The sequence below is a fragment of the Coloeus monedula genome (genome assembly GCF_965178545.1).
Source record: "Coloeus monedula genome assembly, chromosome: 20".
Taxonomy (NCBI): Eukaryota; Metazoa; Chordata; class Aves; order Passeriformes; family Corvidae; genus Coloeus; species Coloeus monedula.
The window spans coordinates 1,221,713-1,241,374 of NC_138800.1; the positions used below are offsets into that span (position 1 = coordinate 1,221,713).

The 19,662-nt window shown below is 52.4% G+C and overlaps 1 protein-coding gene across 1 annotated transcript in view; it reads right to left on the bottom strand.

The window, feature by feature from the left end:
• GALNT17 (polypeptide N-acetylgalactosaminyltransferase 17) overlaps positions 1-19,662 on the bottom strand; it is a 211,007-nt gene that overhangs the window by 106,492 nt on the left and 84,853 nt on the right. The window contains exons 4-5 of the mRNA XM_082294376.1: positions 14,270-14,444; positions 12,430-12,627 (exon numbers count right to left, since the gene is read on the bottom strand). Of these exons, the coding sequence (XP_082150502.1) occupies positions 12,430-12,627; positions 14,270-14,444 (373 nt within the window). The remainder of the gene's footprint in view (positions 1-12,429; positions 12,628-14,269; positions 14,445-19,662) is intronic.

The window sequence follows — 19,662 nt, forward strand, 5'->3', positions numbered from 1 at the left end:
GATCCCTGGAAGTGTCCAAGGCCAGGCTGGACGGGGCTTGGAGCACCCTGGGATGGTGGAAGGACCAAGGCTTGATCCCTCTGTGAAATTCCACCACATGCAGGGAAGAGCAGCTTTTAACACTCCCATTTTCCTGTATCGACTACTCCATCCCAACAGCTTCATATCATGATCTGCCTTATTGTCCCTTCCAGTGCACACAGCCCACCAGAGAGCTTCCCAATTCCTCCAAACTTGGAGCAAAATGCATCAAACTTCATCCTCACACCCTTTCTCAGTGCCAGCCTTTGCTCCTGCCTCTGTTTTGGCTGCAAATGTTCTTGACACATTTAATGGTTCAACTGCAGTCCCACTCAGGACTGCCACAGTTTCAAAATCTCATGTGGCACCTTCCCTGGAGCCTGTAGCTCTCCAAGTTTTTAGTTCTGCCTGCATGGAGTTTGTACCAAGAGAAATGCACAATTCCTTGGCACCCTGCCTTAGCTGACTTCCCACACCTCAAGAAAAAGTTCTGTCATTGCAACAGGAAAAAAAAAAAAAGAACTTTTCCCTAAAAAAGAAGCCAGAACCACGGGATCACGTGGCCATTAAGTCCCATCTGTGGAGAATCTTGGAAACCTGTCAGCTGCTCTTTCCTCCCAGGCCTGGGCTTGACAGAGCAGCAGTGATAAACGGGGAGCCCGGGAAGGCAATCAGGGTGCACATCTGGGGCTGTGTTTGATGCCTTTCCTCACTGCCAGCAGAGCAGAGCTGTGCTGGTGCTGCCAGTGCTGGTCACAGGGGGCCAGGGCCTCTGCAGGCACCAATCCCCTGCTCAGCAGAGGGAAGAGCTCCTTCCAAACAGTCCCAGCAGTGACTTCGGGAAGGACTGACAGAGCAAACCTGAGCCTGCCTCTCTGCAGGGAGTGAGGAGCCTCTGGGGAGACTGCTCTGGGTGTGGAGCCCACCCTGTGCCACCTTTTCCCAGCACCAAACCCTCCTCCTAAGCCCGGGTCTCCCATTCAGATCAGTTTGCTGCAGCCACTGAGGTCTTATGGCAGCACTCAAAAATGCTGGCAGATGTTCACCTAAATATTTCGTGTCCTTTTCTTTTCCCCTCCCAAAGTACTTTTTCCTGAAGGGAAAGCACAGAGAGTGCAGAGAGGAGGGGGAAGGACACACCAGGCAGGGCTGGCACGGCATTAACCCAGCACAGCCCACAACTGTGGCTGGCAGCGTGCCAGCCCAGTACCAATGCCTCAACACCTGCAAATTTAAACCAGGCCTAAAGAAGGGAGGGGATGGGCTGCAGGGCAGTAAAAGGCTGCTCCCCAGGGCAGATGAGCCCGGAGCAGCCCCAGCCCCTCGCAGACACCTGATTTCTCTGTGTCCTGTGGCAGGCTCGCAGCAGCTCCGTGTCCCCAGCAGAGGCGAGTGTGCCCAGGCATTGATCAGAGCAAAGCGAGCACGAGTCAGATCAGGCTCAGAACAACCCCAAGCTGTGCTCATTAGCAAGGACCTGCTCGTTTTCTGACAGTACCACAGCTACAAGGCACCAGGGATTGGAAAAGGTGTTCATTAAGCACCACGGGGCCCACGGCTCCCTCAGCTGTCACAGCACAACCTCAGCCAGAGCTGCTCCCACCAGCTGCTCCCAGCCTCCATCCCCCTGCAACAGACTTTGGCTCTGCCCAGGCCCTCTCAGCACTGCAAGCACAGAGGGTTTCTGATTTGGAGACCCCAGAAATCCTAATGAGCCCTGAGGACTCCTCCACACCTCAGGTGTGTCCAGGTAGGGTTCGTACCCCTGAGCCAAAGCTGAGGAGCTCGTGGTGGGGAAGGGGGAGCAGGGATGATCCAGCACCTCCCCAAGCCCTTCAGGATGAGCAGGGCTGATGCTCACCTGTGAAGCTCCTACAAATGGGCTTCTGTGGGTAGGGAGCCCAGAGCCAGCCCCATGGACATCATTTCCAGGCACTGACAGGATCAAAACCAGCAACTAAAACATGTTCCTGGGTGACTTCACTCACTCCAGGAATGCCAAAATTCCCTGGCAACAGTGCAGGCTGCAGTGCTCGAGCTGTGCTTTGAAAGAGCCCAGCAGTAACTCCACCAAGAGCTGGTGTGGGTGCAGAAGGCAGCAAATCCCAACTCTGGAGTTGTTCATCCCCAGAGGGGAGGTGGGGAAAGGGTGGGGGCACCCACAGGTGTCATGGAATCCCAGAATGGGCTGGGTTGGAAGGAACCTTAAAGCCCATCCAGTGCCACCCCTGCCAGGGGCAGGGACACCTCCCACTGTCCCAGGCTGCTCCCAGCCCCAATGTCCAGCCTGGCCTTGGACACTGCCAGGGATCCAGGGGCAGCCCCAGCTGCTCTGGGCACCCTGTGCCAGGGCCTGCCCACCCTCACACCCAGGAATTCCATCCCAATATCCCATCTAAACCCACTCTCAGTTTAATGCCACCTGCCTTGTCCTGAACCTCCAGGCCCTTGTAGAGTCTCTTTCCAGCTCTCCTGTAGCCCCTTCAGGTCCTGGAAGGCCACAAGGAGGTCACCCCAAAGCTTCTCCTCTCCAGGCTGAACATCCCCAGCTCTCCCAGCCTCTCCTCCCAGCAGAGCTGCTCCATCCCTCGGATCATCCTGGAGCCTCCTCTGGGCTCCTCCAGCAGCTCCAGCTCCTCCCTGTGCTGGGCCAGGGCTGGGGCAGCTCTGCAGGTGGGGTCTCACAGACCATCAGGACCCTCCCAACTGCTCTCCCTCAGATTTCCCATTTGCACGTTTCCAAAGCTGTGCTGGGAACCCGGGATGAAGGGAGGTGCCCCCCTGGCTTTTGGGTTTGCCAGGGCCCTGCTCACATCCCTGGGCAGACACTCCACAAGCACCAGGAAGACATTCCAGGGTGGAATCTCGGGGAGATTGCACAAAGCAGCAGGAGGGGCTCTGGGCACGGAGGGACGGGAGAGTTTGGAAAACCTCCCATGCTCCAAGGCTGAGGGGCCGGGAGCTCCCAGGGCATCCAGCACTTACTGCTGCAGCCCGTGAGGATGAGAGCAAGGATCCATTTCCCCTTTAATTTAATCTAGGCCTATTTATGCACTGCTGGCTGCAAAGGACAGTGAATTAAAGTGCACATGAAAGGAAATCACAGCCCTCAGCCCTGGCTCTCAAACGCTCTCTAAAGTCTGTTTGATGAAGGGCTGCTCTGCTTTGTCACCGAGCGCCCCTAGGCTCCATTATCACTGCTTTGTTTGGAGTCCCCACCTCCAAAGTCATTAAATACTTGCATTCTAATGAAAATGGATTGGTTTTGGCCAATAAATCACTTGAAAGCCATCTGCCAGTGAAAAAAAAATAACTTCAAAAAGCCAAATTCCCCCAACTCCTCCTCGCATATTTTTCCCCTCTGCTTTCGATTTTAGAGGGAAAATATGTTTGGATAATCCATCAATGGCAGCTTTCTCCTGGGAAGTGTGAACAGACCACAGAAAAGGCTCAGCTTGGCATTGGCTTCCAAAATCACTTCATGGACCACTCGGAAACAATTCAGGCAGCGGGGTATGAGCTCCGAATATTGGTGCTGCCCCAGATTGTTTTGTTTTTATTAATAAGATTATTGCAGTGAAAACAGGCTCTCTGAAGCTTAATTTTCCTAGCAATTGTTAAATAATTTAATACCCATCTTTTCTGTCTCTTTAATGCCTCTGAAAAAATCAAAACCCGTCACAAATTAAAGGCCAAATCCTGTTTACTCTTTCCATTTCTAAAGCAACTCTGACATCAATAAAGGCTGGTTTTGTGACTTGGGCTCAGATTAAAGTTCTGTCAGTGCAAGTAGTTTTATTTTTTCAACCAGGAGCACAATTTTTTTTTTCTTTTTAATCAAAATAATTCTCTTATGCAAAGCTCTAAAAACACAAAAGCAAATGCTTCCAGTATGGCCAGTGTGGTTTTCTTCATGAAAATGGATTACATGAACATTTCCTGCCAATAAACTACAGCTCCCTTCAGGAAGGAGGATTTGCTCCCTTGCCTGCAGCTCTGTTCCCCCCCTGAAGGGACAAGCCAGGGGCTCAGTGTCCCTGCCCAGTTTCCAAGGCCTCTCAGGGGGAAGCTGGGCTGACTGGTGCTTGAGGGATTTCAGTTTTACTTGGGGTAACACCTTTAATTTGGCCTAGAGTGGCGGTTTTGTAGAATCACAGAATAACCTGAGCTGGAAGGGACCCACAGGAACAGTGATCCAACTCCTGGCTCTGCACAGACACCCAACAATCCCACCCTCCTGGCCCTTCACCACCTCCCTGTCCCTCCCTTGGATCATCTCCAGTAACTCTGGATCTTTCTTACACTGCCCCCAGCGCAGAGCAGAGAGGGACAATCACAGCCTTAAAGCTTTTATAAGTGTCCCAGGATGCCCAGAACGATGATGGAATTTGCACCATCATCAAGACTGCCTGCATTTATTTTCATCCAGGAATCACTGAAACAACCAAGAAGCCCCCCAAATTACTGACTCCAGCCAGCCACTTCTCAGGCAAAGCAGGGAAATGTCCTGGCAACAACAAGCAGCCCCACCCAAGGCTGGGCAGGGCTGCAGGGGGTTCCATCTGCACCAAGCTGGCCTGGAGGCTCAGCCCCCACAGATGGATCTCCCCCGTTCCTTCCCTGGGGCAGGTATTTCATACTGAACCCAAATCCCACTCTATGCCCCCAAATGTCCCACCTCAAGGGTGCTCAAACACTGCTTTTGCAAGGTCACTTGGCCAAACCAGCCAGGCACGAGCCCAGCTGGGTCCCTCTGCCACGGCCCTGGGACAACCCTGCCCCCAGCACTGGGAAGCTGCACAAACACAGGTCCTCCACTCCAGAAGCTTCTCCCTAACCCACAGAAGAATCACATGGCTTTGGGCCATCCCCCAAACCCTGGTGCTTGGTGGGGACCTTGCTGGGTTTCAGCAAGGATCTTCTGCTCTGGGTGCAGCCAATCCCAAGGAGATTCCCTTCCAAGAATACCAGGATCCAGCACTGACATCCATGGAGAGCCTGCTCATCCCACGGGCTGCTGCCAACCAGCCCCACGTGCACAGAGCTCAGGTGCCCCCTCAGCAGAGGCTCTCCAGGCAGTGACATCAATCTGCTCATCTTGTAAAACCTGACACCACTACAAGTTATTACAGAGCCTTCTTTACACTTGGCACTAAATTAGGTGACATTAAAAACCAGCAGATGAAGAATTCCTCGTAAAGGGGCCCAACAGCAGCAATCTGAGCTCCAACACGTCCGTGGCAGCTTTCTCACACCACAGGGAATCTCTGGGAAGTTTAAGAGCTTCAAATTAGCACACCAGGGAGTGAAGGCCACTTTGTGCAGCCAGTTGAGGAGCACTTCTCCCAGTACCGTTAACATAAAAACTGAGAAAGTCAATTAAAAGATTTTTTTTACTATGTGGCCTCAAATCATCCCCAAAAAACCCTCAGCATTAAAAGGAAAACCCAAACTGAGAGCACTGAAGAGGTTCTTGCTGGAGTACTTTAGAAGCTGATAAAGCACTTGATGGTTTTAATTTAATCTGGAGATGGATGACAAAGTTATTGAGGTCATGATTCTGACCTAAATCTTCCCTCTCCTACATTTCGAGCCCAAACAAGACTGACACTAATTAAACAAAAAAAAATCCCTCCATTTCTTCTCTACTAGGCCAGGTTGGACAGGGCTGGGAGCAGCCTGGGACAGTGGGAGGTGTCCCTGCCCATGGCAGGGGTGGCACTGGGTGAGCTTTAAAGTCCCTTCCAACCCAAAATATTCTGGGATTCTTCTGTTATTTGTTTTCAAGTTTTCAGAGCTTCATTCTCTGTGGCAGCCAGGAGTGATCAGACCTTGGGTTTCAGCTTCACACCCCTGGAAGCACAGCTCTCCAGGAGCTCAGGATGGATGGGTTTGATTTTGTTCAGGTGTTTACACAACAAGATGTTTGCAGCAGCTCTTTCCAGAAGCACCAACAAAGCCTTGCCTGGGGAAGAATCACAGAATCATGGAATGGGTTGGGTTGGAAGGACCTTAAAGCCCATCCAGTGCCACCCCTGCCATGGGCAGGGACACCTCCCACTGTCCCAGGCTGCTCCCAGCCCCAGTGTCCAGCCCGGCCTTGGACACTGCCAGGTTGTTCCCATGCTGGACCAAGGTCTGGCCCAAAGGCCTTTGGGGCTCCAGGGATTTTGCTGGAAATGATGCTGAGCCCTGACATGGAACTGCAGCCAGTGCAGGGATGGAGGAGAACCAGACCTCAAGGGAGATAAAGCCTTTGGGTGGCCAACACAGAGCTCTGGTCTCCTTGAGCTGCTCAAGGAGAGGGCCTGGCCTTTAGAGCCTGGGGTGGATCACCAGTGCCAACATCTTATCTTCCTGTTTGATTTAAATTTTATCTGTTTAAATGTCATATGAAGCCATTGAAGAGCTCCATGAGCCTTCTGCAGCTGTTGGAACATTCCCACCCATCCCATCCCATCCCATCCCATCCCATCCCTCTAAGCAAACACCACCATCTTCTCACACATTCCAGATGAGGTTTCCAAAAACAAATTCTCATTTCACTGCCCCACATCTGGCTCCTATGGAAATCTTTCCCTCAACTTCCAAATGCCAGAAGAGTGAGAACATTTTAAACCATCTTCACACAGAATCAGGGACCTTCCTGCAGTTTGGAGATGTTAAAGCCAGAAAGAACCAATTCAAAAAATATTCAGCATTTTGTACAAATGCCTCAAGTTTTTTTCAAAACAAACCAACAGAAACCCAGGACAAATCTTGAAAATCCTGCCTTTTCCTCACACCTGTGTCCAGGCACCATCCCTGAGATGCCTTCTGCCACCTTGAGCAGCTCAGTGGTGATGAAATTATTTATAAGAGTTTAAGCAAACCTGTCTGAATCTGTTACTGAGGGTCTGATGTGCACCTTGCTCACCCTGCAAGGGTGTGGATGTGGGATGTGCCACAGGAACCACTTGTCCCAGGCACGGAGATCCTCTTCCATCATTTTATGGCAGTAGAGGTTATTCCCAAGAGCCCATAGCTACTTCAGAGGTTGTGCAAATCCTGTGTGCACAGAAGTTTCAGGCTGTTACAGTGAATTCCTAATTCCTAGGAATTAGACTAAATGAGGAAAGAAACAGCATTTGTTTAATTAAAACGAAGAAAACACCTTTGGGCTTTTGAATGCCATCATGGGATGGTGGCTGCAGGAAGCCCCACGGAAAAATCAATAGTTAGTGGTTTCTGGAATGAATAAATAAATATGATAATGATCCCACCACAAATCCCTAAGGTCCAGTGAAAGCCCAGCCACCAGAGAGGGGCAGCTCGGCACCCCCTGAGCTCTGTGACTGAGGAACACTTTAATTAAACACAAACTCTTTGTTAAGCAGCAGAACCTTCTCCCTGCTCCTGGGCGATACTCAATAACCTAAAACCCCTCTGTTTTTCCCTTCTCCACCCCTGCATCATTCCCACACCTGGGATGAAGTTTGCTCTTTCCTAAGTACACTGCAAGAGCAAACTCATTAACATTTGTGAGGCTGAGAGAGCAGGTAATTGGGTGGGTTAATTAACATTATTTTCATCTTTATAAAAGAACCCCAAACCTATCAGCCCTTCTATTCTTTCCTGATCCATAACTCTCAAACCCCATTTCCTCCTCACAATTATCTTCATTCTAATTAAATGAGCTTTTGTCTTCCAGCACCAGTAAAGATGAAGTGCCACATAAAACATCTGCAGCAAAGCCCTGTCTGAAGCCCAGTTCAACCTAAAAGCTGGCTCCCAGCTGCCATCTGTGCATGGCAGGCTTGGAAAGAGGCTTCTTGTCACCTCTGGAGCCACCTGAGAGCTTCTCCAGCCCCAACACCTAATGGGGGTTGCTCACCAAGGGAGCCACTGAGGCTCCGCACAGCCACGTGTGGAAAAGGCAAAGAGAAAGTCAGGAAATCCATCACGTTGTAAATAATCCAATCTATCCAGGGAGAGGGTGCAGTCAGCAGCCCTGAGGTGTTCCAAGAATGGGCAGACCTGGCATCTCACAACGTGGTTTTTTGGGCAGGGGGGCACCTGCTCAGGGGCTGGCCTTGAGGGTCTCGGAGAGCTTTTCCACCCTCAGAGGCTCTGTGATGCCAGTGACAGCGGCTCACTGCCCTGTCCCCTCACCACTGAGGGACCCAGGCAGCAAAGATCCAGGTTGCACAACTCCTGCCAGCAGAAAGGTGTGGCCAGCCCCATTTCCACGCTCAGGTGAGTGTCCCTCAGCCCCAGGGCTGCTCAGTGTTCACTCATGTGGCTCCTGGATGAGATCCAGGGGTAGGAGAGCTTTTCATTGTTTTCCTGGACCAGACCCCTGGAGCCATCAGTGTCTCACACCTGTAATTACAAATCCTGGGGCTGCCTCTGAAGCACCATCAGCACATGGAGCCAGAAACCTCCCAGATTTCAGCAGCTTTTGGACCAAAGCTGATGCGACACAACCAAACCAGGTCAGGCTCTGGGGTTCACACCAGTGAAACAACAGGCTCCAGACCTCAATGAACCTCAAAAAAGCTCATGTTCTGTCAGGGGGAAATAAATCATTCCTGAGGATGCTAAAAAGCTGGGTCCCACCATGGGATATGCCAAGACCAGGTCATCAATCTTCTGTTTCACAGCATCTCCAAAGATCTCACTTGGATTTCCCACAGGTCACTGAAAGCATCAGCCTTCTTCCATTTTTTGTGGCCTCACAGGTTTCTGAGCCCTCAGCAAACTCTGATCAACACCTGTCATCAATAACTGGATCAATCCTGGCTACATCTCCACAGCAAAGCACATCCAGCCACGGAATGCAGGCACAGATTCCCTCCTAGCACTCAGCAGGAAATCCCAGCAGCCCTGCACCTCGCTGTGGTGAAGATCAGGATCTCTGTGATGACCATTTCCGATGTCATTTTCTGTCTGCCTCTTCTGGGAGAGCTAATTCAGCCACGATCCATTACCCTGGAATCACAGCTTTATCTCCTGCACAGAGGTAGGCAGAGCCTGGCAAGGCAAGCCTGGCTGTGAAATCAGGCGCAGCTAGTGCTGAGACTGGGGGGATCTTTGGTGTATCAGCATTTTAAATGTTAATGTGACAAAAATACAGCAGAAGATGTACTGCAGACCCCAGGTGTTAGAGCAGAATTCCCCCCAGGGATTCAGTGAGGCTATTTCTTGCAGGGTATTACTGGGTGAAGCAGGAGCCAGTTTGAGACTGGGCCATATTTTAGATGAATTTCATTTCAAAGAGGCCATCAGCTCTCTGCCTGGATAATCATATCTGGGAATTAGCCACGAGAGAAAACTGCCCCAAACATAGCCACAAGTTCTGTCTCCAGTCCCCACTGAGTGAATTTGGTCACTTGTGGGCTCACAGGGCTGGAGCAGCTCTGGTGGGCAGGGAACTTCTGGGGCTGCCACAGTCCCCACGCACCGAGAGTAAACCCAAAAATAAGGGAGAAACTCTTTACTTCACTCCCATCCTTTCATCCTAAAATATCTCTGAAAAACTAATGTACCTCTGTATGCTGTAACTTCCAAACTTCCTCTAATCCCATGCCTAGGCACGTGGAGCACTGCACTGGCATCCCTTCCATGCAAATACTGCTGCAAAGTGCAGATTTTCACAGCATTGTGTGGCACAGAAAGAGCTGCTGTCGTTATTTCTGGTCTGTGTGTGCTTCCACAACAGGACAGAGGTGCCATTAGCCTCCTGCTGGGGACATTGCCCATTTATCTTCTCTAATCCTGCCCCAGTGCCTGCCAGCAATGATATTTCAGGTGTTTGATTATCCAACACGGCTGGGAGGTTCCTGGGTGTCTCAGGGCTGTGTCCTTTGCCCGGGCTCCCTTAAACCCCTGAGACCTCAGCAGCAGAATCCACATTTCAGATGCCTTTAACAAATCCAGGTGTCTCCAGAACCCTCCTCTCATCTCTTTTCCATGGAGCTGAGCGGGCAGATCCCTGGGATTACCAGGCTGTGGATGCCCTGGGGATAATGGGGCACCCCCTGCTCCAGGGTTTTGTCCAAAAGGGTTGTAGGAACCCCAGATAAAAACCTCTCCCAGCTCCTCCTGTCAGTGACTGTTTGCAATCAGATTAAATGCATGGATGTGATGCTCAGTGTCCTGCCCAGATTTTAGCACCATGCCTACATTTTTTAAAGATAAAACAGGCACCAGAAAAACCCAACAGGACCTTCTGGCCAGCAGGAGCCAACTTCCACAGAAAACCCTTCCCTTCTGTGGGTCAGCAGCAGATCCATCCCCAGGCAGCACCTCTGGTTATCAGCACCAAACCAAGGACAAGAAATGTGTTGTGGAAGTGTCCAACATCCCTGTGACCCCATTTACTCCTGGCTCATTGGTAACCCCAAACTGGTTCATATCTGGGGAGCCTGGGGCAAAGCCACATCCTAAAGAACCCAAATCCTCCTTGTGTAGGTCCTGACCTCCCCATTCCAACCCTTCATGATCACCCAACCCTCCAGCTCCCCTCAGGTCTCAGCTCAGAAACTCCTGAGCTCAGCACTCTCTGCCTTCTCATCTCCCCTCACATCAAACACCTTCCAAAAACCAACATCAAACATCTTCCAGATCACCAAACCTCACCTCCCCTGCCCCCAAACACCTTCCCCGAACCAAAGCTGTCCCTCCCCACATGGCTCTGCCCCAGCTTCTCCTTAAGCACCCCTGAGTGCACTGACACAAACTCCAACCCCGTTCTGTGAGCACAACAGAGCAGAAGGTGTTGCAGATCTCTAAATGTCACATTGGGGGGTCCAGTTGCCTCAGTCACCTCAAGGGACAGGTTTTGAAGCCCAGACAGCTCCCAGGGTGGTGCCACAGTCGCAGGGGACACTCCTGGGTCTCCCAACTGCACCACTTTGGTTTAATAAAAGAGGTTGTTCTTCCTTGACTGCTGTATTTACTGGCTGAGAAAGGTTTATCCCAGCAGTGTTGATCCCCTTTTATCACCCTCCAGAGGCTCCAGCAAGAGCTGCCAGCACCACACTGCTCACACCTCACCTGCAAAGGCTTTTGGATTCCTCAGCTTTGGCTTCTGCATGGCCCAGCCATCCTTAAACAAGTCCAACAGCCTGAATTTGGTTAAAATAACTGTTTATTTGTCAAAGCCCTGATTCCTGTCCAGAATAAACTGACAGTTCCTCCTCTGAGGGCTGAATGAGCTGCCTGGAACAAGGGAGCCAAAGGAATAACAAGAAGTCTCAGTGTGAATGGGAATAGACCTAATTCCAGCTCCCAGGGATTATGGCAGTGAGCAGAGCAGAGCTGCTTGGGTCCAGGATTCCCAGCAGGCAGGGACTGCTCCGTGCAGCTGCTCTGGGCCTCAGGACGAGGCTTCTCCAGATCAACCACGCCAGGAGCCAGGGGGATCCGACCCTGCTGGCCAGACCCCACTCCTGATAGAGCTTCACCTGTGATCTCTGGGGGCTGTGGAGGGAACACCTGCGAGCTGTGTACACAGAGCAGCCCCAGCTCCCAGCCACACCCAGCTCTCCCCTCCCCTCCTGCTCTGGGTTTGGGCTCATCCCACCCCTGAAGCCTGGCAGGGCTGGAGCGCATTTCAGAGCTGCCAACCCTTCAGCTGGAGTGTTACAACAGCCTGAGAGACATTTCTCCAACGCTTGCCCTGGGAGGAGAGGGACTTTCCATTCAGGAAAACACAGTGCTGTGTTTCGTGGATCCACACTCAATCCATCCCATGGGAATAACCTCCCCATTCCTCATGGTTTGCACAAACTAACACTGGAACTGAGGCAAAACCGCTTTGTCACCTGCACTGCAACACCAGACTGGCCAAGCCTGCACAGTTCTGCACCTCCCCAGTGTGTTTGTTACCAACACCCTTTTCCAAACCCCAAACCCTTCCAAACCCTCCCTGGCTCATGTCACACAGCTGGTGGGGGTTATGACGTTATCCCTGCCTCTCCAAGGTGGCTGCCTCACTTCATCTTCCTGCATTTTCATAGAACTATGGAGTGGTTTGGGTTGGAAGGGACCTTAAAGCCCATCCAGTGCCACCCCTGCCATGGGCAGGGACACCTCCCACTGTCCCAGGCTGCTCCCAGCCCCAATGTCCAGCCTGGCCTTGGACACTGCCAGGGATCCAGGGGCAGCCCCAGCTGCTCTGGGCACTCTGTGCCAGGGCCTGCCCACCCTGCCAGGGAACAATTCCTTCCCAATATCCCATCTAACCCTGCTCTGTCTGAAGCCATTCCCCTTTTCCCTGTCTCTCCAGGGTTCTGTGTGTCCCTCTCCAGCTCTCCCACAGAAGCTGGATGCCTCCCTGCCCCGGTGCTGGTCAGTGAGTGCCCCCAGCCCTGGTGCCTCCCTGCCCCAGTGCTGGTCAGTGAGTGCCCCCAGCCCTGGCTGTACCTGATGGGCAGTGAGGGGTCCCCAGCGTCCCACCAGTCCTTGGGGGGGCTGATGTACATGCACCACAGCTCCCAGCTGTAGCCGTGAGCAGAGTTCTCGTAGCGCTGCACCTCGAAGTTGTCCTGCTTGATGTTGTCTATGGAGGGCAGGATCACCCTCTTCCTGTTCTCCTGGATCCGGGACAGCACCGGCTCGGCCCTGGGGGGACAGGGGCAAAGCACAGCAGGAGAGGGTCAGTTCTCTGCAGCTTCCATTCAATTCCTCCCCAAGATCCCATCCATCCCTGCCCCCTGGCAGTGGGAAGCCATTCCCTGTGTCCTGGCACTCCAGGCCCTTGTCCCAAGTCCCTCTCCAGCTTTCCTGAGGGCTCCCTTTGGTTCTGGAATTTCCTCAGAGCCTTCTTTTCTCCAGCTGAAAAACTCCAGCTCTCTCAGCCTGTCCTCACAGGAGAAGTGGTCCAGCCCTTCACATTCCTCCTCTGCACCCACTCCAACAGCTCCATGTCCTTCCTGTGTTGGATGCAAACATGATCCATGGGTTGGGAAGCCTGGCTGGAAACATTCCCTTCTGTAAAGCAAGGCCAGGAAGGGTCTGCTTGGTTTAAACCACACTTGAACTAGTCCAGACTTCTCCCAGACTTCCCCCAGATCCCAAAACCCCAGGCAGAACAGGGTAAATTCTTGAAAGCAGGACTGTTGGAAGGATCTTTTTTTCCCTTGGGATGCAGTTTGATGATATACAGCTAAAAAATTCATCTTTGGGATGCAGTTTGATGGCTTTATAGGTAAAAATGTCATCTCTGGGCCATTTGCACGTGTTCAGAGCAGGGGATGTGCTCAGCCTCACCTCTGCAGCCAAGAGCCAGCTGGGCTCAGTGTGCCCACACCAGGGGGAATCTGGGGGAACTGGTACTCCCAGTGCCCCCAGTAACAGCAGCAGGTGGGAAACACAGAGAGAGCCAAGCCCACAGTGCAGAAATGCCTCCTGTCTATCCCTAAAAAAGAGCTCCAAGAGCTCAGTCAGTGGGAGCTCCTCAGTGAATCAGGTGTGAGGACTGAGTGACCAGAGAGAGGAATGTTCCTCTGGGAATACAGATCCCAACATAACAAACAGCTCCTGAAAGACCCCCTCCAGCTGCACTGGCACTAAAAAGGATTCAGTAGCTGTGCAGAACTCTGGCTTTAACAGCTGCAAACAGGTTTTTTGTGGCTGTTGTTGTGTTCAAATTCAACACAAGCTTAGCTTCTTCCACCTCCACTTTTCTAAACATGGACCATTTACTTTTTACTCTTGGTTAAAGAAAGAAGAAATCCCTTTCAGGCTCCTGTCATGATATAGATTCAAACTTGAGCCACTTGAGCTCAAATATTTTGAATCTCTCTGAAAAAAAATCCTTATGAAACACCTCTTGCTGCTTCTGCACCTCTGCACTTATTCCCAGCAGCAGAGGAAACAAATCAATCCAAAGCATCTGAGCCTTCCCCACTGGGATCCAGCAAAGGGCACAGAAGTGGGAAACACTTTCTCCTTCATTCCTTTGCTGCCTGGGCTTTTTTAAACTTGCAGGAATTACTTAAGGCTAAGGGAATAAGAAATCATCCTGAAAAATATAAGTAGGGAGCAGGGAAAGTGCAAGCATAAAGGCAAGGAACAGAGAAGGATTACAAGGACCAAGGGCAAGGACAGGTTTTCCTCGTAGGTTCCCATTCCATCCAGAAGGAATCCTGAAGGAATCCTGGAGAAGGATTAACAAGGCAGAGGACTTGTGTGCCATTCCGCAGGGACACATCCCTACAAAAGGATGGACACTGCCTGGTTACTGCAGCCCCTGAGCACCTACCAGCCAGCCGTGAACTCCACGTGGGCATCGAAGAAGCCGGTGACCTGGCCCGTGGCCGCTTTCCAGCCCTCGATGCGGGCTCGGATCAGCCCTTCCCTCTTCTGGTTCCTCACGACCTTCACCAGCCCTGGGTAGCGCTTGTTGACGTATTCCTCCAGCGGCGCCTTCAGCTCCTCTGGGAACAAGGACAGAGCCGTGGGAAAGGGCAACAGCTGAGCTCTCACCTGAGAGAAACCAACGCACTGCAGGGAGGGCTTGGAGCAGCGTCAGTGGGGCCGAACTCCTCCTGCCCACGCGCTCAGGCAGCGCTGGCTTGCACAAGAGGCACTGAGCACAGCCCACACTGAAGGAGTTCGAGGTGGCCCAAAACGCTGCTGCTGGGCCAGTGAGGAGCCCACAGGCCACCTCAGAGCAGGGCAGCGAGGGGATGCTTACATTCCTTTGCACTAAGGGAAATGGAGCTGAAACACGAGGACAGAAAGAAGGCACCCATGGACAGCAAACACTCTGAACTCCTGATGGGGGTTTGAGCTGAATGCGTTGCTAGAAATGCTGCAAAACCCACCTGAAGTGACTCAAACTACATCAAAACCGTGTGGGAGCTTCACTGCCCTCTTCTCCCAGCCTCACCACTACAGCCTCAGCACTTGCTGTTTGTTTTGCCACCAGAAAAATTGAAATTCCCCTTGCTTTTATGAGGGGATGAAAGGGATTTGGGCTTTGTTCAGGAGATCCTCCCACCCCATATCTCGTGTTCACTGCAGCTCATGTCCCTCTGTTGCCCAGGCCTGTGTGTGCAGTGCCTGGCACCCTCAGGGACCTGCAGCCCTCAGCCACCCCCAGCACAGAAATTCTTGAGAGTACGAGATTTGAGCATAAAAGACACAGAGGACTCTGAAGGTGGGAGCAGATGGAAGGTTGCAATAAAGGATAAACACGAGTGTGGTTTTCAGCCCTTTGGAGAAGTGCCAGCTCTCTGCCAGAGAAACCTTGGTCCTTTCAGTGCCTGCTGCACCAGCTCAGCGCACAAAGCTCTGCTGGAGAGAGGAACTAAAAGCTCAGCAAAGCCACTGGGCACCAAAACAAACTCTCAACACCATGAAAGCAGTTCCTGAGAGTATCTTTTATCCCTATGAGGCTTCAGGACAGCAGAAAATTAAGGCATGATCCGTGACCTCAGATTATAGTCTACTGCCCTCCACTGCACTCTGTCTTCAGGACAAAAGGTAAAGAGGGGAAAAAAAAGTCACCATTAACCACCCACAGGGTGAAATCCTCAAGACACACGAGCACACGTGGGCTCCCACATGAAGGAAACACACAATGGAGAGCAAAGGAGTAAACAGCAAGGCTCATCTGCTTTGAAATCTTCAGAGGAGAAGGATTATCTGTTCCCTTCCCCACCACGCCTCCTCCCAGGCACAGCAAATGTGCTTTCTCCACACTGCCTTTCTGGGATGCTTCCCCTCATATCTCCATTTCCCCAAAGTCTCCTTTCTCTTTTATGCTGAAGTGGGAATAAAAAGAATAAAGCAAATGAGCCCCTTCCTCAATTCAAAGCATCTGCATCACACACATCCATAACTCAGCAACTTCCATTTCGTGCTGAGCCACTCGGAGCAAAACCAGGATTTTATGGAGACAACAACTCTCCCAAATGGTTTTAAGAAGACAGAGACACCGATTTTTTTGACAGATGAAGCCCCACAAGCACAGCACGTGGGGCTTTGGCAGCAGGTAAGTCATTAATGCAGCAGACCACTGCACCACGGAGTGATTAAAACAACTTTCACATTGGAGCTGGAATCTCAGTGGAAGGAAAACAAGAAACTCCTCTGGGGAATTGTCTGAGCAGCTCAAAGCAGAGCAAAGCTGCAGTGAAACAGAAGAGCTGTGATGTCACATCTCACAGGCAGCAAAGGGTCAGACCTGAGAGACCCCTGTGCTCACCCTGCTGTGTGACAGCAGCTCCTCAGAATGTCCCCAGGGAGCCAGAGCAGCACCTGGGGAATGGCACCAGGGGATGTGGAAGGTGCCCATGGTTGGCACCACTCTGCCCCTGGTCACTGGCAGGGGGCAGGGCCCCTCTCCTGCCCACAGAGTGTGACACAGGTGTCCCCACACTGCTACACTCCAGGGACACAAGCACTGATGCTGTGGGAAATGCAGCTCCAAGCCCTCTCTCCACCAAGGGTTTCCTGTACAGCCTCCCACAGATTTCAGGCTTGCTCTCTCCCTCAGCCCACAGCACACGGCTTTTGGGGAGAACTCCCTTTTCTTCCACGCCTGAGCAGCCCTTATGGAGAGGATGGCTGCACCCCTGCACTGGGCCAGCCTCACCCTTCTGAGCTGTCCTGCAGCTCTGTGAGGAGAGGGCACAGAGCACAGCACTGTTGTGATATTCTGGGATACATCCCTGGCACTCCGATGGGGTGGGCTCTGTATCTCATTTCCCAGAACATCCAGAAGTGCAGGAGTGGAAAATCCAGTGTTGGCTAACAAAAGCGAAGTGCCAGTCTCCAGGAATCCCAGAATCCTGGAATGGTTTGGGTTGGAAAGGACCTTAAAGTCCATCTCATCCCACCCCTGCCATGAGCAGGAACACCTTCCATAGCTCAGGTTGTTCCAAGCCCTGTCCAGCCTGGCCTTGAACAATTAAATTCTCTGAGAAATTCCAGCAAGCCCTGGCCCAGGGCCCCTTGTCAGTGATGTGGCTGTGTGGAAAAGCATCAGTGGGAACCCCAGTGCCTGCACAGCTGCACTGGCACAGCTCCTCTGCTCCTGGGGATGCTGATCCTGTGGGACCACACATGCTCAAACCTCTGGAAACCATCACTGACTCACAAATCTCATCCCACTCCAAGTCAGGTGAAGTTATCCCTAATTTTACCCCATGTTTCCCTCAGTCAGCAGTCACTGAGGAACACCCAGCTCCAGCCTCGGGACCTGCAGAGCTGCTGCTGACCTTGAAGCTCTTCATCTGACCTGTCAGCTCAGATGTTTCCTCCCCAGGGAGGTTGGGAGGCCTGGAATAGAATGCCAGGGATTTGTGACTCGCACCAAGGGACAGCAGCAGACAGCGGCTGTCACACAGAGGGGCAGCCTGGCCCCTGGATCTGCTCCTCCCAGGACTCCACACAAACCACAGCAGGGCCAGAGCGTCTCCAGCTCAGGGCATTGCTCCATCCTCACCCCTGCCTGGCACGGGGCCTTGGTGCTGCACTCACAGGGCTGACAGAGAGAACATCCACAGGATCCTGAGGCAGAATAACCAGCCTGGAGTTCAAAAACTGGGACTCTGGATGTGAAGGAGGTCTGGAGCCAGGATGGGAGCAGAGCAGTGGCCCCCAGCTCCCCTCATCCCCCCCAAGCAGAGGAGCACTTCCTTCAGGCCTGCACTCCTGAGGATTCCCAGGGCTGGATCCACAGGGGCTGCACCACCAGCAATTCCCTCCAATCCAACACTGCCCCAGCCCCTGGAGCCTCCTTTCTCTCCTGCACCCCATGGCCCTCCTCCCACACACCCCCAGGCCCCCTCTGAGGAAGCCAGCTGGACCATCCCCCAGAGCACACCCCAGCACCTCTGTTCACTCAGGGTGCAGTCTGGGAGGGTTTGATCTCTGCCATTGACAGAGCTGCTGCCTGGGAAGATCTGCAGAGAGAAAGCCTCCTGAACATGCCAGCAGGTTCAATTGCAATGCTGCCTTTTGTTCTCCATCTGTCCCTGCCGATCTTCCCTGAAGGACAAGAGCAAGGAACTCGAATCCAATGGACCTGTTGCTCCATTAAAACCCCAGCTGCTATCACTTATGTTACCTATTGCAAACTATTCTGTCACCTACACTGGCTGGGAGATGGGGCTGCCAGGGAAATGGGGCTGCCAGGGAAATGGAACCACCTGATGCCAAGGAAAGTAACCCCACCATGGACATCAGCCCAGCTGGAAGCACAGAAACACCCACTGCTCCATGCCCACCCCAAATCCCTGCCCAAACCTCTCCAAATCCCATGGTAGCCCCCAGAAGTAAAGGTGGGAGCTGCCTGTAGGCACACAGAGAAAGGAGCAAAGGCCAGCAGCACCAGGGAGCTCAAGGAATTACCAAGGGCAGGGAATTCCTTGTGCAGCACTGGGCAGGCGGTCCTTGGGCGAGGACCACACCTCCTCTACACCCCTAAGGAAAACACCCCTGTGTTTGCCAGGCTCAGCTGGGTGGGAAAGGCCTACAGAGCCCGAGGTGTTATCAGAAACACCAGAGGGCTCAGGGCTGGGGGTGCTCCAGTGCCATGGGAGACCCCAGGCACCCCTGTCCCAAACTCTTACCTGCCTGAACCTCTGAAGCCATCAGGGCTGGGATTTCTGCAGGAAATCACTAAAACAGCTCATTCAAAAGGCAATAAATAAATAAATGGGAACATTTTTCAGGGAGACTCAGAGCCAGGGGAGTTTCTGAAGCTTTTTACCTGCAGCTGGACCAGAGGAAACTGTGACAGGGGGAGCAGGGGGAGGAATCAGTCCTCACAGAGAAAGCTGCTCCCAGTCAGGGCATGTAGCTCAAGCCTCTGGTCATTGGGTTCAGCAAAACCCAAAGAGAATCACAGAATGCCCTGAGCTGGGAGGGACCCACAGGGATCGTGGAACCCAACTCCTGGCCCTGCACAGACACCCCAACAACCCCACCCGGTGCTCTCTGCTGCTCTTCCCCATGGAGCCCCGAAAGCCTCAGAGCTGGACACCAGTGGGACAGCCCAGGTCAGCTCCAGTTAAACACCCCATCCTCAGGCTGGAGTAATTCAGCACTGGGAAAGGCTGGAATGGGACTCAGCTCCTTGCAATTCCTCCTCTGAGCACAAACACCCAGACAGGTCCCGGGAGAGCGAGGCACAGAGCGCTGCTGTTGCTGCTGGAATGAGCTGCAGAACAAGAAAGGGATCCCTCAAGTCTCGCTAATGTGCAACGCCGAGGTAAATTACAACCCTGAGCGTGTCTCCCCTGGTGCAGCCAGCTCCTTTAAGCAGCCTTTTATCCAAAGGGTTTCCTTTATTCCGAGAGGTTTGCTTTTCAAAGAGATGTTATCCCAGATTAAAAACACTAAAAGACACAACAACAACTTAAAAAAAAAAAAAGCAGGTGATGATTAAACAAGAGACTCAGACAAAGTGTGCAGCTGTGAGATAACACAGCATCTCAGGGGCACGTGGCTGCATCCTCCACCAGCCCGGGAACCTCGTTATCGCCGCCAAACACAACCTGCACACTGCCTGTGGAACTGCAGCCCTGCAACAAGCACAAACAAAAGCAGCCTCCAAAGGAGTCTTTATGAAGTGTAATGTGCAGCTCAGGGGAGAACGGGGTTCAAACTACAACTCCCCGAGCTTTCTCCTTCAAGGAGGGA